The sequence below is a fragment of the Drosophila subpulchrella genome, chromosome X (genome assembly GCF_014743375.2).
Source record: "Drosophila subpulchrella strain 33 F10 #4 breed RU33 chromosome X, RU_Dsub_v1.1 Primary Assembly, whole genome shotgun sequence".
Taxonomy (NCBI): domain Eukaryota; kingdom Metazoa; phylum Arthropoda; class Insecta; order Diptera; family Drosophilidae; genus Drosophila; species Drosophila subpulchrella.
The window spans coordinates 7,537,532-7,563,483 of record NC_050613.1 but is presented as its reverse complement, the minus strand read 5'-3'; the positions used below and the strand labels follow the sequence as shown (position 1 = coordinate 7,563,483).

Sequence of the window (25,952 nt, the reverse complement as noted above, 5' to 3'; positions counted from 1 at the left end):
ATTTATTTTGTAACGTTTTTGTTTAATTTCTATTTAACTTAAAATTTGCCATAATCTAAATTGTTTTCATTTAATTTACTATATAAAAATATGCACAAAATAGTGTTGCAATGGAAGCATAAATAGGCATGTTTCAGCATTAACAAAATTCATGTACAGTTGTGTTCATTTCTAAATTATGGTTGTCTTTTTCGTTGTTTTTTTTTTTTAATTTGTTTTTTGCGTTTTGTTGTTGTTGCCAAGGCGGATATCTATGAAATATTATGGGTTTATGGTTATATAAATAACGAACAAAGTATATATAAATAGTGTATAATTCAACTGGCATTACATTTCTTGTTCTTTGTTTTATCAATCATTCAAGAGTACCACATATGTATAGTTTAGTTTACTTATTTATTTTTTCTTAGGAGGAAGACGACTTGGGTAAGTGTTAAGTGTAAGGTTTTATTCCGATAAGGCCACACTTGCTTCATGCGGGCACAGATTTGTGTTGCTTTGTTTTTTCTTTGTTTGTTGCACAAAGGGGAAGAACGCGTTAAAAAAAATTAAATTTATCATCATAATAATAACCAAAGCTCAGTTTTTAAGTTAGGGGTTCTGTTCTTTTTTAAAATTAAATAGAGCAAAAAAACAGTATAATATATAAGTATGTTAAATGTAGGCATTTTAGTAAACCTTTGCACGCTGCCATAACTCTCCATTCTGATCAAAACAAGTGCTTATGGGAGTAAAATCAAATCGAAAGTATAATAATATAGACAATACAATAATAATAAATAATTAATATGCCTTTGCACTCCGTCTCTGCGTTTCCTTTTCCATTTTCACAAGACTATACATAATTTGTGTTTGTATATATATATATATATATATATATGATTTATATAAAATATTAATGATAAGGCACTTTGAGAATTATTTACCCCCCTCGTGCGCTTTGCTGCACACAAATTGATAAACACGCGTGGAATTTGCTCTTTCCTCGGCCGGTTTTTTTTGTTTAAGTCATGCTTGAATTTGTTGCTGCTGTTGGTCATTACATAAATACATAATACGCCGAGTGAAAAAGGTAATAAATAGGAGTAATTAAATATTTGATTTAGTTTGATTTCAATTGCACTTAAGCAATTTTTTTTTCGATATAAATTAGTTGCGCAAAAAAAAGTGTCTCAATAGGAGTAGACTAAAGTCTCTGTGTAAAGGTTACATATTTAATATATGTTCTTTTTTTTTTAGTTTGTATAGGGCAAAAAGTGTGTATAAAAATGATTTACAATTTGTTTTCATAATTTTTGCGCATTTGAATTGCGTTTTGTATTTTGTTTGCTCAGTTTTTTTCATGCTTAATATTACTTTTCTAACACTGTACTCAGTTTGTTGTTGATTTTGTTTTGTTATTCCGCTTTTCGGACTATTCTGATTCGTTTTTGTTTTCGTTTTTCTCTTTGCCGGCAAATTCAAAGATCGACAATCGGTTTTCCCTACATAAATATTATAAATAGGCTTTTTTTGTTAAGGCTTTTCCTTTGTTTTTCCGTTTTTATTACATATGCATGTACTTCAATAATTAATCGACATAAGCATAATTATAATATGGTTTTATATAAGTTGTATATAAATTAAGGGTTTCTCTCATAACACTAAAAATTATATAACTGCACCCAAAAATAGAAGAAATCAAGAAAAAGTTTGTAAAATAAATTAAATAAAAATAATATATATAATAAACAAAATGATCTGTCGCATATACCATATAAAAAAACATAAAATTATCAATGGTCAAAATATATATATGTGTGTGTGTGTGTTTGTCTGAGTGTGTGTCGCATGTGTTGATTTCATAAATTATTAACATTAATTGCATATAAAATATATCTGGTATGTTTTATGTAAATAGATGTGAAAATAAATTATGGTGTTTAAAAATCAGCATTTCCATTTCATAGATCCATTTAAATAGTACAAAGAATCGTAGTCATTCAAACAAAAAAAAAACTAGATCAAATCAATGACAGAATTCCATTACTAACTTCTTCTCAAAACGAAAAATTGTTTGTTGCTCGTTGGTTGGTGTTTGTTGTTGTTGTTGTGATTGGTTGCACGAATTGCAGAGGTATATCATCAATAATATTCATATCATCCAAGATCATCATCATATAATCGTAATCGTAATGTAATTGTTAAACATAATTTATAAGCTTTATCAAAATATTTTAACTCTCGTATGTACACAACGTTTTCTATTACATAAATTTAGCAAAAAATAATAAATTAAAGAATTTCCTTAGCTCCGTTTCGGTCCGTTTCTATCATCTCATTCACATACTTATTCCGAATTCATTGATTGATTGATTGGCTTGGATTGGAAGACATCGGATCGGATGGGACGGGATGGTATGGTGTCGTATGGGATGGAACCAACTCTGCACTCTCTCCATCTAGCCATCCACATCCAGGGATATATACAGGAGCTGTTTTTACATAAGACTTATCATCCAAAGTGCGTGGCGTATATATAAATATTGAACAAAAGCGACAGGTGTTGTGCTGGGGCTCTAATGGGTGCTCTGCAGTAGTAGTAGGTTCTATAAATGCAGGAACGATATTCACGTTCGTCGTTGGCCATTTTCTTGATTTTGATTTGAGCAACATTCGCTGAAGATTCCCAAAAGTCCGTTTCGTCCGCTCTTCGTCTCTTCTTCTTTTTGTCCAGTTTTTAAGAATGTTTCGTTTGGATTTTATATTACTTTTTTTTTGTTTTAGACTTTAGCATTTAGTTTATAGTTTAAGATCATCGTTTGCTTGGATTGTTTGTTTGTCATTTACGTATCTAATTACCTAATCGTCCCGTAGTCTGGCGTTTCGGTCCTTCTCGTATTTAACGATAACGATTGACTGTCACAGCATGAGAGAAATCATATCAAAGATCGTTTCACAATTTAGGGGGGAGATGGGTTTATGTCCTTTTGGCAGTGGCCCGCGTTTTTCCGAGGCGTATACTTGATATACACATATAGGCGCCCCGGAAATCCAGTTGCCTTGCGGGGAATATCTATTTTCTGACTCGCATTTTGATTGCGAGGGGAGTTTGTGGTTCAAGTTTCCATGGTTTTGGTCGTTACTGAGATTTTGTCAAGGGTGCTGTTGTTGTGGTTGTTTTTAATGATGGAGGGATGCTTTGATGGGCGTGAGTGGATGTTGGATTGGATGTTGTTTCTTGCTCCCCTCCTTAGAGTCCCAAGTTGGACTGCTGCTGGTAGGACTCCACCGCGGAGCTGAGACGATTGAAAACCGGCAGCCTGGGCGTGGTATCCTCCTGCTGCATCGGTGTGCTGACGCTCTTCTGCAGCAGCTGCTTGCCGCTGGTGGCGTGGCCCGCTCCAGATCCACTGACCACCACATCGTATGGCGGCGGTGTGTGCACTGGCGAAATGGGCACATTGGGGCTCTCTGGCGGCGTGGCCGGTCCATGATGACCACCACCCATTCCACCCATGACCAGGCCCATGCTCATGCCCAAACCCAAGCCAGAGGCCGAGGATGTGGACGAGGCGGAACTGTTGCTCGTGCCGCCATTGGATAAGGCCAGGTAGCCCGGCTGCATCGGCAGGGCATCGTGGAACGCGAAGCTGGTCAGCGAGTTGGTGGGACTCAGGGACAGCGATCCGGTGGGCGATTCCCGATCGGAACCCGTGCTCATGCTGAGCGGTGGGCTCAGTGGCAGATAGAACTGGCTGCTGTTGCTGCCGCTGCTGCTGTTGCTACTATTGCTGCTCGAATTATTGCTCTTCGACGTGAAGCTCTGGGATGATGACGACGACGACGACGACGAGGATGACTGCTGCTGCTGCTGCTGGGACTGCGACTGCGACTGGGATTGGGATTGGGATGAGGACTTGGCTGCCTGGGCGGCCTGCTGGGCACGAGCCTCGTCCGCATTGTGGACAAAGTGGCAGCGCGGTCCGTAGGGACAGAAGCCCGCGCTGTGGAAGGTGCGGCAGTACTCCGTCTTGTACTTGGGATGCCGCTGCAGGTTGCGCAGCTCGTGGTATCCATGGGCGAACTGGCACTTCTCGCCGTACTTGCACTCGCCGGTCTCTTCGAACGGACGGCACAGCTCCGTCTTGTACCTGGAAAATGGAAAAAACAAGGAGTTAGTTGAAGTTCTCGTGATAGTGGGGTTGTCTTTGAAGAGCAACGTCCTAATAAGTAAAATAAAAAATAAAATAAAAGATTCTTAAGGCTTTACAAATCTCAAAAACAATTTATAAGATCAATTTCGATAAAAGCAATACCAAAAGTTGTTTAAAGTTCTCACGGACAATTTAAACTGTTTTCTTTTTTAAATTTAATAACATATTGTTGTTATGGAAATTCCAGAATGAAACAAATTTAGACAAAAAAAAAAAACCAAATAAAATATAAATTTAATTAAGATCAATATAGTTATATATATTGATTTAAAGATTTAATTTATATGGCTAAATCTATAAATATGTTTAGGTTGTTTTAATGGAATTTAAAAACTTGTTTCCGAATTAATTGATTTTTTTAATAACGATTCCATTGGCTTAATAAAAGATCAACACAATTATAAATTTAATTAAATCACTTTATCTATATCTATTTAAGCATTTAACACATCTATACAAAGGGATTTATTGAGCTTAAAGAAATATTAAATTAATAAATGCCTAAGTCCACAGAAATGCTGAGAAGTTGTAGGATTTTTTCGCCGTTCTCTTCCTGACTAACAGATTTATTTTAAGAATCCTTTGGCTTTAATAAAATCAACAAATAAATAACTTTTCTACAAAGGTATTCCCTGAGCTTGAAGAAAGATGGGTTAATTATACCTAAATCTACAGTAATGTTGGGCTTGTTTTCATGGATTTCAAGCAGTTGGTATACTGAAATATTGATTTATTTCTAAAACGATTCTCTATGGTTGATTAAAGGTCAATAAATCTCTTGATATTATTGGAATTAAACTTCACAAATACCTAAAACTGCCTGAATTTATAGAAACTTCTATTTAGACAGAAATTTATTTTGGTTTCCTGCTCCTAGTTGACTGGACATGCTTTACCCTTCCCTTTGAGGAGTGTTCCCTTTGAATGGTGTTCCTTTTGAGAGGTCTTTCCTTACCTGGATGTGTTCATCGGCTGCTGTGGCAGTGGCTCCGACTGCGTCCGCTCCAGCTTTCGGTGCAGGTTCATGTTGCCCAGGTTCTCGATGATGGTTACCAGACTGGCCACCGGTTGCTGTTGCTGCTGCTGCTGCTGCTGCTGTTGCTGCTGCTGCTGCTGGATGAGCTGGTGCCTCTGCTGGGCCGGCTGTGAAATGGTGCGTGTGAGGGCGCCATGGTGGCGATGTGGCTGCTGCTGGTGCTGCTCCATGTTGCTGCTGTTGTCCAGGACGAGATCCTGCAGTTGCTGCTGCTGGAGATGATCGCGATCACGGTCGCTGGCCACCTGTGAATGCAAAAGGCGAGAAACCAAAAATCAATTTCTGTGACTCTCGGGCGTATACGTAATACGTAACGAGCGAATATTTCGCAAAAATCCACAATAATAAAAAAAAGAAGTATAAAATAAGCTAAAAATAAAATAAAAGAGAGGACGCCGAAAACAAAGGCAAAAAGCAAAAGCAGCACAAAGCCAAAATCCAAGCTCACTTTTACTTTTAACTTGACCTATAAGCAAAAACAGAAAAAACTGAAAAAAACCCAGGCAACACACACACACACACAGCCATAGAAGAGGGCTAGACGACTGAGAAAAATATTGCAAAAGGCACACAAAAATGTTATAATTTTCCAGACATTAAACAAGCGCCAAGAAAAACCAGCTACCTCTCTTTTTTTAGCCGCCTTTAACCACTCCACTTGCCCCTCTTTTTTTTTTACCACTCTTTCATGTCGTCATCAGTTTCGGTTTTGTTTCCTTTTTTTTCAGTTTTTTTTTTTTTTGGGAACGCAACGTCCGACTTGGCCTGTTCATTTTCGTGCGATGCTGTAACATGTTATGCAACCAGTTAACACACACACACACACACAGGCGCAGCACTTAGCCCACTCCATCAAGCGTGGCCAAAACTAACAACAACCACTACCAATTACATATGTATAGAGCTCAAGTTCAAGCCAACAACACGAGAGGCAGGCTGAAAAGCAGAAAAGCAGAAAAACAGAAAAGCTGAGGCCCAAGAGACCGGAGCTCAAAAGCCGGAGCTACGAAAAAGACAACAACAAGAGATTTCGGGGGCCCCAACCAGTCGGTAATCAACCGCCTCAGCACCCCTCCAAAACCCCTTCGAAAACCCCTTATAAGCCCCAACTCAATTTGCCACTCTCCGCGGACAAAAAAAAACTGGTTGGCTTGCTCAACAAGTGGGAACGAAAGGGAGATATTGAGGGTGTGTGGCGATGCCAGGGAAGTGCGAGAGGGACAGCACGAGGCGGTGGCGCATGCGCACCTACTGAAACCCAGGGTTGCCAAGCTAATGTAAAAGTTATATGTAAAAAACGTTTAAGAAATATAAAAAAAATGTTTTTCTTAATATCAAATTTACATTGTTCAATGGTAAAAATGATATGTAATAAATTGACATTTACCACAGGCAATAAAAAGTCTTATAAAACAAAGTTGGTTATCAATATATTAATAAATTAGTATAAACCACTTGCATCTTTTAATTTTGATGATTGTTAATATTATTCAAATAAATCAATTGGATTTTAATATTTTATTCTTTGCATTAATAATAAGTATTTAAAAAGATGTATTTTAAACAATTAAATCAAATTATATAAATGGAATTTTTATTAATGTTTATAAATGGAAGTATAATTATAAACAATGAAAAGTTTCATTTCAATTGACATTAAGGGGCATTCAAAATGTTTATAATAGAACACCGTTGTTTACCAGAGCGGGAATTATAAACTTTATTGACCACAAATCACAGGATTTAGATTTGAGCTGGGGACCTGCAGATGTTCAACTATATGTACATTTATAGAGAGCCAAGCCAGCATGAGATTACAGAACGATATAGCCCACTTAGAGCGTCGTTATCTCGAGAGATTGGGTTTTTGAATGGGGGGGGGGGGGGGGGGAAGTGGGGTGTCTGTCAAGACACATTAACAGCCAGCCAGACATCAGATGAGGCACATAACAAATAAATACTTATATATGTACGCATGCACTTCATTTAGGTTATCTTTGCCCCGATTTCAACAACCACACAGCACATTCCTTGAAATTTCATGAGTAATTCCAGAACAGGCTGAGCGGGCCCCAAACGAAACGAAACAAAACAATTTAAATGTTCAATTAATTAATTTGCCTGCCCAATCAGTTTAGAAGCGTTATATACCCTATGTTCTTGTCGTCGATCGCATATCTTATCTCTCGTCCCATTTGGCATCGTGTTGTCTGGATTTCAGTTCTGTTTCGCTTTTATTTCATCATTGGCATTGGCATTGAAGGGTAAGTACCACTTTTCTACTTGGGTACAAGGTTAGGGAAAACTACTAGGTGTGGTAAAATAACTACATCTTTTTGTATGTGTTCTACAAATCTATTAGATCAAATTGAATATATTAAGTTTCGTATGAAAAACGAATTAAAAGCAATAATTGTTTTTAGTTGGTAACTAATGTACCTATTTTTGGTTGTACCCTTAGGTACAAATAGGTTATGGCATTCCTCTTATGAAAATAAATCAACGCAAACTCCCGAAAACAATTAGATTTAGATTTAATATTATAATTATAAAGATTTCGAAAAAGGTGGGTAACAAAACTCATTTAAAACTTGAAAGGTACAAATATTAAGAATCTATTGTAGCAAGATGATGTTTATTTAAAAAAAATAGTCTGTTAAAAATATACTACTACTACTACTTTATACTATATACTATATATCACTAAATAATATCTCTATTTAAATCCCATCACTGGTTTTTCCTCTCGTTAAAAAAACGGTACTTCCTGCATTGGCTCGGCAATTAGTCAGCTGACATTGACGACCACCTGGCAACCCTGTTTCTCAATTTCCCAGTTTCAGTTTCAATTTCAGTCTGTAACTCTGCGCAGACAGCAGAAAAAGGAAGAAAAAAAAACATGAACAAAAAATAAAAACATTAACGAGCAAGCGCGCAACAAGTTTAGCAAACCTTTGGCGCTGTTTTTCTTTTTTTTTTTTTGACCAACTTCAACGCTTACGGCATCTCTGCGACTGCGACTGCGGATACGGTTGCTGCCTCCTGCTCAAGCTTTTGGTTTTGATTTTGATTTTGCTTTTTGCCTTTGGCTTTGGCTTGCACCAAGTACCATAAATAAGATCCAAGTTTATGCCTGGTAATTTACGATTTCTTCATTTGAAAACCCAATAAAAAAGATTTCAGCAAAGGCCACCCTCAAAAATAATTACTCATCATCTGTATTAAGCAAAGCTAAAAAAGTAAGTTTTCTTATAGTTTCACACAAGAAAAACAGCCCTGAACATATATTATCTTCCCCTAACTCATTAATTGGTATCATTGTTCAAGATACAATTGATATGATACTTAAATACTTTAACTATGTTGTTCCTTAATTATGATGCGATCTATATAGTTATTATGAAAAGTATATTAAATATTTACATACATATCAATTGTATATTGTACAAAGATTTATAATATTATTATCTATTGGTTCAAAATACAATATAATATCATATGACCAAACATCGTATAAGTCGACGAGGTTCTTAACCTCCTTTTAAGATAATAATTTCAGTTGAGGAGCAATTCTATTCCAGTCTCTTAAAAAGACGAAAGTGAAACTGGAACACAATTCAAACACCCCGTTGGCAACTCGAACTCTGTTCCAAAGTGAAATTCGGTATCAGTTAAGAAATATCACTTCCACAACGAAAAACCCAAAGATAACCTTCAAACACGACGTTTCTTTTTTTACGATTATTTGTGTGTCAATTAGTTGTGTTTAATTTTGCACAGCTGTTTTGGGGGCGACGACGTTGAATTCATGGTCAAGTTATGACTCCGATTCGTGAACTGATTTCGCAAAAAGGGGTTCGCATAAACTCGATGTGCGGGGTGAGTAATGGGTGATCAAATGGGGTGGAAAGGGGGGGGGGGCTAAGACGGGGAAAGACGTCTTTTTTTCCTTTGAAACGTGTTCGAAAAACCACTTCAAGACAATCTACCTCTCGTCACCGCCCTCCGGGCCCCCCTTTCTTCGGCGGGTTTGTGTAAAAAACAAGATTAAGACCCATTTTGGCGAAGAGGAGAAGATGACGGGGAGTACGAAGAGCTAGATCTGCGGTTCGTTTCAAAACTCTTGTTTTTTTTCTCCTATTTCGCGAGCGTTTTTCCCGTATTATGTATTATGCTTTGCTCTCTTTCTATCGCCAACTCGCCGTCTCTTTCTCCTGGCGCTCCACACACATCTCGTCTCTCTTTCTTTCCCTCGTCTAGGTGAGAATTTCCCTTTCATTTGAAAATGAAAATAAGTTTACTTTTCTTTCAGTCATGCTTTGGCTTATTTTTCTAGCTCTTCTTATTTTCTTCTACTTGCTGGTAGAAGACTCTCTTCAGTTCCCCCCTCCTTTCGCTTTCTTCCCACTGTTTTCTTCTGGCCACTTGTGTTTTGGTCGCCTGGTTTTTCTGTTTTCCGTTTGCGGTTCCGTTTGTTGTTGCGGTGGGTTAAGACAACAACAGAAGATTAGACAGAGAGAGGAAGTGTGTGTGGGTGGGTGGGAAATAGAGGGCGGAATGGAGGATATGCACCATTTGACCAAGAGAAAAAGAGTCAGAGGGCGAGAGTTACGGGCTATAGATCGGGAAGACCTTTTGCAATTATTCCATTTTTAAAATTCCAGGTTCGCCAAAAAAAATGTCTATATTTCCGATAATTACTTAATATACTTGATAAGTCGAAGTTCTTAAGTTGTTATCACATTAAATGGAAAGAAATTGACTTCAATAGATAATACATGTTTCGTATTTAGTTTTATTTTCTTACTAAATCATCATAAATTAAGAGAATTTCAGATCCATCAAAACTATACATATTAGTAATATTTATTAGAATTAGAAAGTCTATGTTAAGCGTTGGTTATATATTATAACACAAAGAATATTAATAGTCCACATGTATTCTTAAAAAGATGTAGATAACTCTATTTTGTGAAAGAAAATTTAGGACTTGAGTATGGTAGTAGCGATTCTTCTAAGCTTAAAATAATATGCAGGTACCTTTTCCTATAAAGTATAGTATGTATTATCATTATATTCAAATTGATTCGTATGATATGATATGGTTACATCTGCAATCCCAATTTCGGAACTTTAATCGTATGATATAAGATTAATCTTAATCTTAAGGGATCCAATAGAAACCCTTTATCGATACTCATTTAACACTTAAACAATCTGCAAATATATTTGCCACCCCGAAGAATTCGGTTCTTAATCGATTCGATATTGGGGTTTTGGTCAACCCATGGGCTTACACATGGAAAACCTTTAGTTATGCAGATGTGTATATATTTCTTATCGAGTGTGTGTTTCAGGTCTTGGCTCACGGCGGGCTGTTAGGTAAGATCGGCGATTGTTGTTGCTGCTGCTGCTGCTTACTTGTTTGTGTCTCATAAACACGTTCACACAGATACTCCGGACTTGCTGAGAGTGTGTGTGTGTGTGTGCGAGATGCTGAAGACCTGCTGTTGTTGGTTTTTTTTGTTTTTTTTTTTGGTTGGACTAACTGGTTTATAAAGCCGTACCAATAAAAGCAGCAACAACAACAACGCGATGACGACGACGCAATATCCATAACCTCGATGAGCTAACACCAATACAATGGTAAAATAAAATTAAAATGAAAAAAGAGGGAAAAAACAAACTCACACCCAGACAATCTTTATTCTGTTCATATATATGCGAATTGAAAATGAATACAAAGTTATTATTGAGTGTTATTTATAATACCTGAACAACCTGCACGAACGGCTAAAAAGAGATGGAAAGAGGCGAGGGGGCGTGGCGCTACTATATATTATGTATCTCTACAGCGGCGGATCAAATATTAAGATACAAAGTATCTCAACGGATTTTGTTGTGTAAGGAAAATGGATATATCTTCCATGGACAAAAATATTAACTACAAATATTTAATACAATATTTACATATTCCTAATAAATATCTATATCGATTATTGCTATTATCTTGCCCACCACTGTATATGTATAATTCTCATCTATTAATCGCCTGTGGGGAATATCATTAGCAATTAAAGCTGGGTATTTTACATTTAGCTAGGGATGGGTTCGGTTTATATAAAACGCGATCGATCGAGGCGCACAGCTAAAGATCTGATAAATATACGCATCTGATTTCCATATTTACACACGATCTTTGCGGTTCAATTAAAGTTCAAGGTGAGCGCCTCAAATTTTCTATGCAAAGTGCGAGATTTCTTTCAACGAAATTTGATTAGCAGCCAGACGCAGATCAAATTAAATAAAATCCCAAAAATTAGATGAAATCGTATCACTTTTATTTTTCTTCTTGTTCTGATTGTTTTTTGTTGAGTGAGATAAAAAACAAAACCAAACTTCGCATCGATTTTAATTGCTGGCAAATTTGAATTGGTAATTAACACATGCGGCTGTCATGCGAGCTTTTCATTGCTTTTCATTTTCATTCTCATTCGCATGCATTCCATTTCGATTTCCATCTCCATTCCCATTTCCATTGCATTTAGCATTGCATTTCCCCCTTTCCCTTTTGCGCCACTGATCAGTGATCACTTTTGATCGATTGATGGGCTGAAAGCACACAACAAAACAATCTAGAACAGACGATTCCCCGGCCCCCTTTTTTTCTTCTTCTTAAAACCCCCCACACGTAACCCCCTCCAAAACACGATCTACAACTGATAAAGCACACAAAACAACGTGCTGCACTGAACGAAAAAGTTTAACTCGTCTTTTGTAGATTGAAAGAAATATTTTCAAAATTAAATAGTATTTTAAGCGATGTTTTAAGGTCAGAGAGAAGGTTTTAGTATTATAATCTATAAACTTAAATCTGGATCCAAAATAAAAGCAAATATTAAAGGATTTCCTAATGTTTCTATAAAATAAATATTTATAATATGTTTTTTTTCGCTTATAATAGTGGTAATAGATTACCAAAAACACTCATTTGAATTAGTTTTGTAGGTTGCATTATATATGAATGAAATATTTTTAACATGATGTAGTATTTTAAGCGATGTTTTAAGTTCAAGGAGAAGGTTTTAAGCATTATAATCAATTAAATTAAACATTGATCTAAAATAAAAGAACATATTAAAGGATTTCCTAATGTTTCTATAAAATAAATATTTATTATGTGTTTTTTTTTCGATTATAATAGTGTTATTGGATTACCAAAAACACTCATTTGAGTTAGAACTCATATTAAAGTGTTGCAAAAACTAGTTAAACTGTTTACATAAAAAAGTAATGGGCTTGAAATTGAAAAACAGATTTTACGAGTTCCAGACAACCCAAAGTTCTAGCCCTTTCAAAACTTTCGGGCTTGTTTCGTAACGCCAAAGCCTATTATGATATAATACTAATATAATATGTAACATATCACTTAGTTTCCTTTGATTAGGGAAACAAAATACATAATAATTTACATAATATGTTGCCAAAGGCAAAGAAAAAAATTTAAATGTTTCGGCTTTGGTAATTCGTTTTAGGGATTTCGGTTACTTGGTTATTCAGTTTTCAGTTTTCAGTTTTGGGTTCGGGCCATCCATCGATTGAGGTCTAGGTCGAATCGACGAATGGAGCATTTCACATTTCGTGCCGTTTGCATTGTCCATCCGTTCGCTCGTTGTTAATATTTGGTAAGCGAAATAACAAAGCATAGATAGCGAGAGTGTTTAGAGGGGGGGGGAGGGGAGGTGGCAGAAGGGCGGGGGCGGGGGGAGGAGGACAAAGAGGAAGAGCGGACGAAACCAAGACGCATGCGCAACCGCCGTGCCAGTTTCGTTTCGTTTCATTGCCAAGCGTCCGCCGTTGTCTCTTCCTCTTCTCTTCTCTTCTCTCCGCTTCGTTTCGTTTCGGTTTTATTTCTTCTTGTACTTTTTGTTGTTTCTTTTCCTTGTTTTTTTTTTGTTGAACCGGCTCACATAATTATAATTGGCAACAACGAAAATCACATAATAAAACACAATAAAAGAAAACTTCACAACGACTTGGCCTTGCTAAATTCGGAGCACAACAGCCATAAAAACAAAGCTTAGCAAAAAAAAAAATATATACATATATAAGAAGTACAGTGAACACTACTTACTATACATACTTCTTTCTATATTACAATTTTAAGATCACTTAAAAAAACTATAGCCCCTTGTATTAAAATTAATAATAAATTTTATGTATTTTTAAAACGATTCCCAGAAAAGAGTTTATTATACACAGAGTTTACTGTACAACAACAACAAAAATACCAAATCCCAATCACAAATCGAATTTCGTAGCCACGAGAGTTCCGTCTTTAATCGATGTGCATAAAAATAAAATAAAATAAAACATAATAATCATTTTCCTCTTCTTCTTTTTCCGCTGTCGCAACGCGTTGCGTTTGCGCAGTTTTTTATTGCTTTTTCTCTCTTTGTTTTTTTTTTTAGCAAAAAAGAAGGGAAATACATATAAAATGTTGCAATTGCCGTTTTTGTTTTGCTTAAGCAAACCAGTCAAACAAATGTAAAATGAGAAAAGAGAGGGGGGGGGGGGGGGGGGAGGGGGGTCTGAAAAGAGGTAAAATGGAGAAAGGGAGATGGATGATGGAGACCTTTTGCACAAACACACACACACAGGCAGAAAGAAGAGTGAAGGAGGGAGATGGAGAGAGAAAAGCCACCGTTATGCAATCGAAATGGAGAGTTTCGAATGGGAGCAAAGTGGGAGGGAGACAAAGATACAGATAGAGATAGTAGATATGTATCAGATAGTAGAAAGAAAAAGTGGATGGTATAATTTTCAAGGTAATCTTAAACGCAAAATTAGCTCACGTTACCCACTATGTAACATCAAAATACAATAGGAATCATGGGAAAAGTGTAATTATAATCATAACCACATAGACAACGCAATCTTTCAATGTTACTCATGGATTTGTTTCCAACTTTGGTAGAAAAAATGTAATATTACAATTAAAATGCACAAAAAAAAAACAGGTTAAGCTAAGGAAATCGGTTTCAAAAACACTAAAACAACAAAATACTGATTTGTGGCCAACAAAACAACCGGAAAAGTGAAGTGCATTTCTGCACTTCCTTTTAACGATCAAAAACCAAACTCTCCAATTACATATTTCGATGGATTGGATTACCCATTTCCCAGTTGTTCAAATGGTTTACACGAACCTCTCTCACGCCATACACTCAGTGGTTTCGATCCTAACAAAGATATTTTCTTACAGCGGGGATATGGATTTTCTAGTACCAGGAGCTAGACTTGCAGAAGTTCCGGTTATAAAAGGTTTTCCCAAAAAGAAGCTCAAGTTTCACACATTTTTATTGAATCAGAAGTTTATAATCACTTGGAGTTCTGCCTATCTCGACAAAATTCCAGATAGCAAATTGTTTGGTTGTTTGTACAGATAAACAACAAGTAAATGACCAAATGTATTTGCTTATGGTGCACACAATTGGACGTTTCAGAATTTATTAGGCTCGGGAAATGTACAACCCAAAGTGGGGACTATCACTCCAATCCCGATCCCAATCCCTATACCGACCCCTTTGCCCTTGCCTTAACCTCTGCTCCGTTCCAGTTGCAACCCTCTGGCCCCTTTAGTGCTCTACTATCCCCCCCCCCTTTTTTTTCGAGTGAACAGACTTAGTTCGCCTTATCAGACGACGGGGTGTCCAGAGCGTCGAACCTTATCGGGGGACTTGTTTTCGGTTGGGTTCCCTCTGATTGTTGGACTGTGTGTGTGTTTGTGGAGTGACTTTTCGGTACCCCTGTCCCTCTCTCAGCCCCACTTCCCCAACTCCAAATCTGCTTGTTTTTCCCTTGGGGGAAAAGCGCCATAAAATAAATCCCTAGCTGCGACCCGAGAACTCGATTAAATACGATCCAAAACAATGCGATCCGCTCCGATTCGAGCGCCGAGCTGAGCTTTGATATGTGTGTCGGGCAGCACAAGCATTTCGAAATTGATTTGTGTGTTTTTTACTGTTCCCATATAATGACCAAGTTGAGAACAACATTTCATGGATGGTGATAGGAAAATGTATAAATGTATAAATGCATATCACCGAGTCATAAATCCAACGTTGGCGGGCAAAATGTAATGCTTCAATATGGATACCATATTTTAAGTTGAAGATCATATAACATGTATATGTATTATACGAGTAACTAATAACTTAAAGATGGAAGATTTTTTAGATCTTGATGAAAACATGATGAAAATCACCGTAGAACGTTGAAACTGTCAATTTAGTGTGCCCGTTGCCTAGCACTGTTTACAAGTGTGGCTGTGCTCCTAGATTTATGACGTTTTGTAGGAAATTATGAATATCATCTAGCGATAAACTTAAGCCTAGCAATTTCTGTAGTTGTCGTGTGCATAATTCTCTGTTTTCTCTGCTCTCCACTCTCTCGCTGTTCTTGGGCCGCTTATCAATCGGCCCGGCAAATGTCTGCCTGTGTTTGCGCTTGTGAGCACATGGCAGTGGCAGTGACCCCCTCCCAATCTTCCATCAAAAACCCCTCTCAACCTCGCCTATCTGTCCTATGCACACTTGTATGTGCTCTTTTTTCTCGGTTCCACCAAGTGCAGGGCAGGCACGTAACTCATAAAAAATAAAAGAATGAAAAACACACATTTTAAGTATAGATTGAGAAGAAACGACGCTCTTTCTCTGTTGACACACGCGCGTTCTAAAGTGCAACTATCTGTGTATGTGTGTGTGATTTAATGTGATAAGAATACTTATTATTGGGTTAGTTAGTTCATACAGTATAATAATCTTTTACTCGCTGCTGTTTTTGTTGCCACTCAAAAGCGATAAGCACAGCGCACAACTGATATTAAAGTACAAAACCAACAAAAAACTCAACCAAGAGAGAAACAACAAACGAAATACACAAAACATCAACTAACAAAAACTGCATGTTAGGCAAAAATAAAACCAACAGATCATCTTTATTTCCAGCTCAAAGTACCGGCGATCACTTGAAAATCGGAGATTCCATTTCACAGGCAGTTGGAATTTTCCAGAAGTTACAATGAGACGTCAGAAAATAATGATTTGATAAGCCACAACAAAGTATTCGCGCGGTAGTATTCCATTTGGCAGATTTGTTTGGATCATTAAAATGACCGCAATAAAAACATTCTAACAAATAAACATGTTTATATTTCTTATAGCTTTTAAAGCTACTTGATTGCTTCACAAAGGTATAAATATTTATTGATAAAAATCTTTGAAATGGGTTTGATTTTATTTTATGAGTCTCTGATAAGAAAGTTTTGAGTATGATATTAAATTTAGTAATAAGTTTTTTTGCGTTTACCACTTTAAGGTAGTTTACTTGTTTAAAAAGGAATCAGAATTAAAGTGCGAAGGCGACTACTATATACATATAGCCGAAGAATTGAAAATCTGCAGGAATGGTTCGATCATAACGAGTGATACACCATTCGAAAAATATTGCGAAATCTGAAAAGATTGCCTACCAAATCCTTTATGATTCCAATTGGTTGGGGAAAAAAAGGCGGCGAAACTGTTTATATTAAAATTTAGGAAATTGGAGCTGTGGAGATCGGTGGGATAATTGCTCCTGGTTATTGGCAAAGTTTTATTCTTACTGAGAATACGCGTCGAATGACACCTGATTTGGTAAAATCCATTTTAGATAGTGGGGTTATTTAGTCGAATTTAAAAGCATTTTTTGTCACAAAACTTTTGTAAGTTGACCCCTTACCTCGTTAAGAGGTGATTTTATTCGATCTGAAAATAGGATGATATTGGGGTAGAGATAAAAACGATCAGTAGGTCCAAAACCGAAAAACAAACCCTCTATTCGTACTTTTCTACCTTTTCTGTTTACTCTCCTTCCACAGGTTGATCCCTTTTGATTTTCTACTGTTTAACCCACCCTTCTCCATTTTTCCCCCGACTCTCTCTTCTCATTCCTTTTTCCTGCGCCAATAATTTATCGGCTATTTGATAACCCGCACAAGCAAAACAAAGAACAAGAAGCAGAAAAACAAAAAGCAAACAACAAGGTATGCACTGAAAGAAAATGTGTATGTACAAAAAATGTATTAGAAAACTGCATTTAGATATGATATTATTCAATAAAAAAAATTTATTTGGTATCTGTGGGTTTTAAGCCCGAGGTTGTTAAAAAAAAGAAGAAACAACTCATGCCATCTCTTGTGAATTCATTTTGATATCACATTTTTCGCTTATCAGTATAACATAACCTGAGCTGTTTTTTTTTTTGGTGTAGAGAGTGATAGGTTGAGGGAACAAAGGATGGAGAGCAAGATCAACGTGTTGGGAATGTGTTGAACACGTGGTTGTGGGACTCTCAGAGACCGAAATCCGATTCAAATCGTGATTAAAATATATCAGGGGTTGCTTAGAACGAAAAAAGAAACAAAAATGGAAAAGGAAAACTCACATGTGTGGTTGCTGTTGTTATCTTTGTTGTCCTGTCAAACCAGTTGTGTGAGTGTGTGCCAGACAGAGACAGCGCTATCGGGCAAAACCCGCAAAACAAAAACGCAAAAGCAAAGACACAAAGCAAAACGCAAAAGCAAAAGCAAAAGCAAATAAGCAGGCGATCAAAAAAGCGACAGTAAATGTGAATGGAAATCTACTAAACAAACGGGGTTCTCTGCCAGCGTCGACGCCGACTGCGCTGCCGCATTCGATCGCGACTTTATTATATAATAGATTCGATTGGATTGGATTTTTTTGGTGGATTTCGTTTTTGTGGATTGGCAATCAGAAAAAAAAATAATAGAAAAAACATGTTGCAAGCCGCAACTTTTTGTAGGGTGGCCCGCATGAAAAGCGTGAAAAGCAAATGCCAGCCAGCATAATGGAAATATTATTAAGGAAATTAATAAGCGAAGCAAACAGCAAAAGGGAGATATATATATATATATGTACAGGCTGCTATACATGTATCGTTTTCTGCGAACAACAAGCCGTAGATAATATTATTTTCTATACATTCCCAGAACTCGGGGAAAAATCATACTTAAGATCAATTCCAAATGCAAATAAAACCGCCCTCGAACACACAGAGAAAAAATGGATATCCAATATAAAAAGGCATGATCATCTTGAAGTTTAAATAGTATTGTAATAATGAGATAAACATTACACTTGATCACACAGGTGTTGCCATATTATCAAAGTCCGAGTTCACACCCCACTGCTAACCAATCAATGTTTTTATCTATTAACTTACTATGCTATAATTTTATCCGTTACTCGTAGAGTAAAATGGTATACTAGATACGTCGGAAAGTATGTAACAGGTAGATGGATGCGTTTCCGACCCCATAAAGTCTATATATTTTTGATCAGGATCTCGGAAACTATTAGAGATATAATGTTGGTACTTGGACAAGCAGATTCTTGAGCATTCTGCGCAGCGCTTATTAAAACCGGACAAGTCGTTCTAAAGTTATAACCAAATAATAATAAAAATTTTGCAATTCAATCGAGATTGCACACCACATGAAGCAAATCAGCTGATTTTACTAATACGCAACCGCTAGGGGCGCTATAGACTAGGTGGCGCTATAGGCTAAGTGTGTTAGGAAAAATACAGAGTTGCCTCATGCATATCTGCATCTTCCTCACACTCCCTTAAGCTGAGTAACGGGTATCCAATTGTTGAGGCCATCGACTATTACGTTTTCTCCCGTTTTATTATCAAATATATTATTTCACAATATCCATTTGAGTCAACACTTGGCAATCTCCGGTCTAAAAATATATGTAAATTCATCAAATTGATCATGGTACCATATTCATTTTTATTTCTTTCTGTGCATGCAAACAACAAACAAACTGATGGGGGCGAAAGGAGAGAGATGGCGGGGAGGGGAGGGGCGAGGGAGAGGCGAGATGTACTTTGGCACTCAATTGAGCGGCCATTAGCAATAATACCAACAACAATGAGTGCGCACCGCACAGCCAAGACAATTTCAAGATTACAACAATAGCAACAGCAACAACAGCGACAAATGACAATAGAATATGAAGTGTCTTTGCCTCAATATTCTCCATCCCGTTCTGACCAATGGCAAATGGGCCCCAATGCGCACGCCTGCCTGGCTCACTCGCTCACTCGCTCCCTCGCTCTTCCCATCCCCATCACCATCCCTCTCTCTCTCTCTCTACCCCCTCTTTTCCAAAAGCAAAGCCAGGCCAGAGCGAGAGAGCTGAAGAGTGGGGGCCGCCAGGCAAATGCGTTGGTGTGGGCGAGATAGCAAAGCGACGACAAAGGCGAGAGAGCGCGGCGAATATCCCACACAAAGCACAGGCGCACTCACATACATATGCATATGTACATGCTGTTTTTTATTTGTACTTTTTACAACTGCACGATAAGAGGACAGCCAACAACAACAACAATAATACTAATAATAATAATAATAATAATAATAAGCAGCCAGTAGCACTCTGCACGCAAAAAACTTTATTTATAATTTATTTTGTTCGAGGCGGGGGAACAAAGAATGGAAGAACAATTCAATTTCAGTAAATCACTTTGTAGAAAAGCAATATTTTGAAAGCTATTTGTTGCAATTACAAAATACCAATTAAACAATCATATTCATAGGATCTAATTTCTAGAAAACAAATTTTCCAAGTACCCCTTCATAACTAACCATAATATTTGAAAAAGTTTACAGTAATTGTTCCATTTCAAGACATTTAACATAAGTTTATTGATTTTTACCTTTCCCTTCATAACTAACCATATTATTTGAAAAAGATTACCGTAATTGTTCCATTTCAAGACATTTAACATTAATTTATTGATGTTAGGGTATTTTTAATACTTCCTATTGTTTTTCCAGAACCGAACTGTATTATATGGTTATTTTATTTTTGTTGGCTTGCTAACAAAATCGTTTTTGAAGCGCATCGGGGTTGTGATCCTCAATTTCAACCCCCATCGACTAATAAACTCTTGACGAACTGAGGATCCCCTTCTTCTTCTACTCCTTCCCCTCCGCCCCATCTTCCCTCTCGCTCACTCCAAGGGCATCTCAAGGGTCAACCAGTCAATATGCTGACAATGTGTTCTTGTTGTTGTTGCTGTGGTTGTTGTTGCTGCCCCGGCCTCATGTCCTCATGCGTTTCATGAGTTTAAGTGCCCCGTTGAGTAGTGAGTTTAGCAGATGTGCCCACTTTAGCCTTTTTATAGCCAAGTTGCAAAAGAAACTTCTGAAGTTCTAACCTACAGCAGGTTCAATATTTTTTTTTAAATCAATCTTTTTTTTTAATTCGTATGTACTACTTTTAAAAGCACAAAACGTTAAACAGAAAACGGCAGACGTATGTATAAATTGCCTAATCATTAACACAGAAATTATAGCCTTTTTATAGCCAAGTTCTATAGAAAAATGTTGGAATACCACACATTAGCAGGTGTATTTTTAACTATTTTTGAAAAACGTAGCAGATAAACTCTTTTGAAAACATTAAAATCAAACAGTAGAGGCTTTAAAAAAGGAACAATTTATAAGTTAAAACATTTTAATCTCTCTTTAATCTCCTATGCAAAGTATATTTTAATGTTTTCTGTTTATTTTGTCCGTATTAACCATGTGATATAGATATTTTAACTAGTTTTCAATACAATTTGGGTCTGGCAACACTGTCGCTGCGCTTGCATAGTGCGTCAGTGTGGGTGAGTGAGAGGTACGGGGACTTGAGCCTGGGATTTCGATGGGATGGGGTATAGGCTTCGGTAAATGCGGTATTGGACCTGGACTTTGGGGTTGGGGCTGCATATTAATCGAGTCGAGTCGGATCGAATCGAAATGAAATGACGTTCGGCGGAGTTGAGGGTTAACCAGGGAGGAGGAGGTGGGGGAGGAAAGGAGGGGAAGAACAAGAGGAGGAGGAGAGTGAGGACTGAAGATTGAAGAGTTGCCTTTTTTTGTAGGTAGGTAGCGGTGGTCGCTACACTCGCTCTTCTTCTCCTCCTCCTTGCACTCCTACTCCTTCCACTTCTCCACCTCCTCCTCCTCCCCCACCACTCTGATTCTTCTTCTTCTTGCAGCAATGGCGTCGGGACAAACACACACACACACACAGAGGAAGAAAAAAAACACAGATCAAAATAAAACGACGACGTTGTTGTTATCGCCTTGGCAGGAAATGGAATTATATTCGTAAAAAGTAGTCGCCGTTTGTCGCTTGTAAGTGTAAGTGAGCCTCTCAGCAGGAGAGGGTAGCGGAGAGAGGGGGAGGGGGCAGTGGAAGGAGAAGGTGAAGCAAAGAGCGGAGGAGGGGGAGTTTGTTGAAACGTAATACCGCTGATTACGTACGAGGATTTCGATATAACAAACTAAGCACATTTTACTTTTCAGCCTGAAAACAGAGAAGCAAAAAAAAACAAAGCAAAGAGACGGGCCAAACAACTACAGTGAACCCTCTGTACGTTGACTTGATTGTCAAAGCTTGTTCAATTAAACTGTAAAACGAATAAAAACTAAAACGTTTTATTGCATTGTAAAAAATCAAATATTCTAAAAAAAATTCCATAAGAAATGAATATTGAAGTTATATTCAGCAATGCATAGCTGGCATTTCTCACACGATAAAACCGCAAGTTAAAATTTAGGTTTTAGTCATTCATAATCATATAAACACCAGTCGTTTTAGTTGACTCCCACTGTACCGAGTGTGAAGTGCAAACTGCATAAATGCACACATGGTAATATGTATAAATTTCATAATAAAATCAAGGAGAAGCCAAGAAAAACGAGAAATTAAAAGTTATGCGAAAAATGAATTTTAAAGTTGGTGCTCCCTTCTCTCCTCTTGCGGTCCTCTATTCTCCATTCTCCAAACTCTCCTCCCCCTCCTCACACCATCACAGATTCCAACCGACCAAAGTGGCGCAAGCAATGTAACAAAAGCCCAAACACGGACACCATACAAAATGTTTTAACAAATTCACAAGCACAAAGATTGCGACACTTTTGCAGCCTGAAAAAGTGGGGAAACAAACTTTTTTGCCTTTCCATCTTTGAAATCCATTGCGGGGCTTACGACAAATGTGCAGCAAAATAAAATGTTTAAATGTAGCTTTAAATTTATTTTACAATTTAGCTAAGATATCAAAAGATATCTGTTTATAAAATTGCAAAAGGCAATTACATTAAAATATATATATATATATATTAAAAACCTGATCTGATGAAAATCCAATTTTTTTGCTTGCACAACGATTGCGACAATTTTGTCGCCTGGAAAAAGTTGCGCTGCTGCAGCAGCAGTTTCTATGTGTGTGTGTGTTTTTGTTGCGCCCTTTCGCTTTCGGCAGCAATTTGTTGTTGCCTTTGTGGCTGTCGAAAAGCAAAAACAAAAAGCGCTGCGTAATGACAACACACAACAAAAAAAAAATCAAATGCATTTTCCATGCGAATAATCGCTGCTGCCTGTCGATAATCGATAACACGGCGGCAAAAGCAAAGTTCATTCAACAAGTATTTGCAACTTTATCGGACGTCAACCTGCCTTGGCCCTATTTTTGTTGTTGTTGTATGGTTTTAACCCCCTCGCTCTGTCTGTTCTTCCCCCTTTATTTTGTGGTTCTACTTGACCCTTTGGCTCTGCATTTTAGTTTACGCAAATTGGCGAAAAGCAGAACAAGAAAATCAAAACAAAAGTGCCGCTCTCTTTTTCCCTTTTCGAGCTCCACACTGCTCCCCCTCCTCCCACTCTCTTTCTCCTCTCCCTCTCTCTCTCTTTCACACAAACTTTGCACGTAACCGCAGCGCAGCAGCAGAGCAGAGCTTGGCTCATTTAAGAGCAGGGCAACTTCCAATGCGGACACAAAAAAATAAATAATATATAATATAAATACAACAGAAATCACTAAAAACACAAAAATCCAGCCAAAGCAAACCCGGAACTTGAGTTAATCGAATTTGTTGTCGATCAACAGCTGCTCTGCCGACGTCGCTGCCCATAACACGCACACATATATGTATGTTATGTATTGAATATACGTATATACAAACAGTAAATGATCACGAGTGGTGTTATTGTTGTTGCTTTTAATGATGCTGCTGCTGCGATGACGCCAATTGTAACAAATAAATGTGAGCAAAAGGAGAAAGAGAAGGGGTCAGAAAGAGAGAGAGAGAGAGGGGGAGCAGGTTGCCCCGCCCCCTTCTCCAATACACTTATCAAAAATCCTTATCAGACAATTATTTAGTCCACTTAACAGTCTGTCGTTTTTAGCTTCTTCGTTTTTTAGCCGTTGTTCTTGTTGTTGCATTTGTGAGTTGACAAACCGAAATAATAATTATGAATCAGCTTGAATAATGGGGAATAACAAACAACAAATGCAAGTGTAACGAAACGGAAATATAACGAAAAACGAAATAAAAAATGGAAAACAAGTTAACGAAATTAAGCAAACGATGCACATATTGCTTTTCACGACACACACACACACGCAAACGGCGCAAAATGCAACTCCGTGAATAAATAAACCCGAAAATACAAAAAAACATGTGGTTTAGGCATGTTTCAAGTTGTCGACCTAAAAATATTTTAAGTGTTTTTCACTCGAAAGACTCAAATTGATGGAATGATTGTTTTCAAGTTCTTTAGTTTTTGTAAAACTTAAAGTACCTTTTGATCGATTTGGACAAGTTATAAAGTTGTAACATTAGAAATAGTTTATAGAAATCAAGGAAACAAATTTCAGTTTAGAATTTGGTTGGTTTCCCAAGAACTTGAATTCAGATTGTGCCGAAAAATAAGATTTACATACATATACCTATCCTTATTATTCCAAAATCTTGATCTTTTAGATGGAAATGATTTGTAATTGGAGAATGCCTTGCAAACCAAATCACGTAAGGTATAACTTTCAAAATTATTAATAATAAATATGCAGGAAGTTCGTATTTCAGTATGTTTTGGCACAGAATGCAATTTTTCTTAGTTTTCCTGGAAATCCAATTACGCATCCCTTCAACAAGAAGACGAAATTTGGGAAAAACATGCAATAAAAAAACTTAAAAATACACTCTAGAGGAAAAAAAAAACAATTAAAATGGAATTACTGCAGTTTAAATTGAAATTTAATTCCAAATTTTGACGTATGTATAAGCAATTTAAGTTTCTAGAAACCCATTTTGTATTTACCAAGGGTAAATGATAAATATGACGTATTTTCTAACAATACCAACTAATATTAAAATACCCCCAGGAGCAGCTAAATTTCTTCAAAGATTGGGGACATTTTTAATAGATTCTTGTGAAGGACTTACCGCTTGAAACGCCGCATATCCCCCATAATCAAAATTAGCCATCAAAGGCATTTTGTGATTCTTGTTTAACAGATTTTGAATTTGATTTGGCCGTTGTTGTTTGTTGCTGTTGTTTTGCTATTTTCCACTGGACAATTTTTTGCAATATTTTTCTTTATACTTTCTTTGCTTTTTGTTGTTGTTTGATTTGTATTTGCTTTGCACTTGAATGTTGAGTTATGTGTGTGGTGTGGTTGTTGTTATTGGTTCCGCGAATATTGCATTGCAACAATAAAAAAAAATCAGCTAAAAGAGTGAAGAGAGCGTGTGATTAGCAGCGAACGTTGGAGAGAATAAAGAGCGGCGAGAGAGTGGGAGCAGAATTACACGTGCTTGTCGTACGAGCGTCGAATGCGTGTGTGTGTGTGTGTGTCAGGACATTTTTCACGCACATGTGTGAGGCGCGGAAGATTCTTTGCCTTTGCTTTGCTCTGTTCCTTTTTCCCCTGCTTTTTTTACATTCTTTTTTTTTTGAAACAGCAACAGCCGATGTCTGATTCGTGTGTGTGTGTAATGTTTGCTTTGCTTTTATCGTCGTCTTCGTTCGCGTTCTCAAAAAGCGGAGAGATAAGCTTGCGCTTCGTCTTCGTCCCTGTCCCTTTACCTTCCTTCCCACTCTCCCACTCCCTCTCTCTCGCCCTCTTTGTTTGTCCGTGTGTTCTGTGCCTGCGTTTGTGCTCGTGTGTGTGCGATCTCTAGTGGTGGTCGTATCTCGAATGCGCCTGTGTTCGTAATTTATATTTTATTGCTGCGCCAGCAGACTCAAAAACAACAAAAACAAAAAAATTAAGTAAAAAAAAGGGCAGCGATTGCGTTTGCGGCTTGTTGCTTTTGGCCTGTTGCTTCTTCTTCTCCTTGAGGTCCTTGCAACTGCACACATGCGCACACAAAACGAACCGAGTGTTTGCTTATTTGAACTTGTTGTTCCTTAGCGCAAATTTCCGTTTCGCATTTACTATTGTTTTTACTTTACACCTTTAAAAAATAAGTAAAAAAAATTTTTAACTTATTTTGCTGTTTACTGTTATTTAAAAAAAAAATAATCTAAATAAATGTTTTCCGGCACTTGCAAAAAAAAAAAAACATCACCACTTGAACAATCGCACAAACATCTGAGAAACACACGGATAAACACAATTTGAACTTTGTTCGCTAATTACTTTGGATACGGGCGCAGAGGTCCTGTCGCTCTTCGCTCGTTCGCAAAAAACACAACAAAAGAGACGCAGCACGTCCGTCAGACAACCAAGCAGATCGAAATTGAAACTTACACTCGCACAAATACGTCGTGTTTTTTGTTGGCTGACTGCTAGTGTGACCAGTCGCTGGT

General features: G+C 37.3%; 1 protein-coding gene across 2 annotated transcripts; it reads right to left on the bottom strand.

Annotated features, from left to right (window-relative positions):
• Nucleotides 1-25,922, bottom strand: LOC119556173 (protein TIS11). 2 transcript variants are annotated; one of them, XM_037868094.1, is made up of 4 exons: nt 25,894-25,922; nt 24,584-24,868; nt 5,152-5,477; nt 1-4,133 (listed from the first exon to the last, which is right to left on the bottom strand). In XM_037868094.1, the coding sequence occupies exons 2-4, from the start codon at nt 24,632-24,634 to the stop codon at nt 3,233-3,235; spliced, it is 1,278 nt and encodes a 425-aa protein (XP_037724022.1). In that variant the 5' UTR covers nt 24,635-24,868; nt 25,894-25,922; the 3' UTR covers nt 1-3,232. The 2 variants fall into 2 exon arrangements, with proteins under 2 accessions (XP_037724022.1, XP_037724021.1); XM_037868093.1 differs by having other exon boundaries at nt 25,783-25,919.
• Between the last annotated feature and the right edge of the window lie 30 nt (nt 25,923-25,952).

Excerpts from the sequence above, each read along its gene's own strand:
- LOC119556173 (XM_037868094.1), bottom strand. The coding sequence starts at position 24,634 with ATGCCTTTGATGGCTAATTTTGATTATGGGGGATATGCGGCGTTTCAA. Across the intron at positions 5,478-24,583 it reads GATATGCGGCGTTTCAAGCG|GTGGCCAGCGACCGTGATCG; the intron begins GTAAGTCCTTCA and ends TTGCATTCACAG. Across the intron at positions 4,134-5,151 it reads CAGCCGATGAACACATCCAG|GTACAAGACGGAGCTGTGCC; the intron begins GTAAGGAAAGAC and ends TCCATTTTCCAG.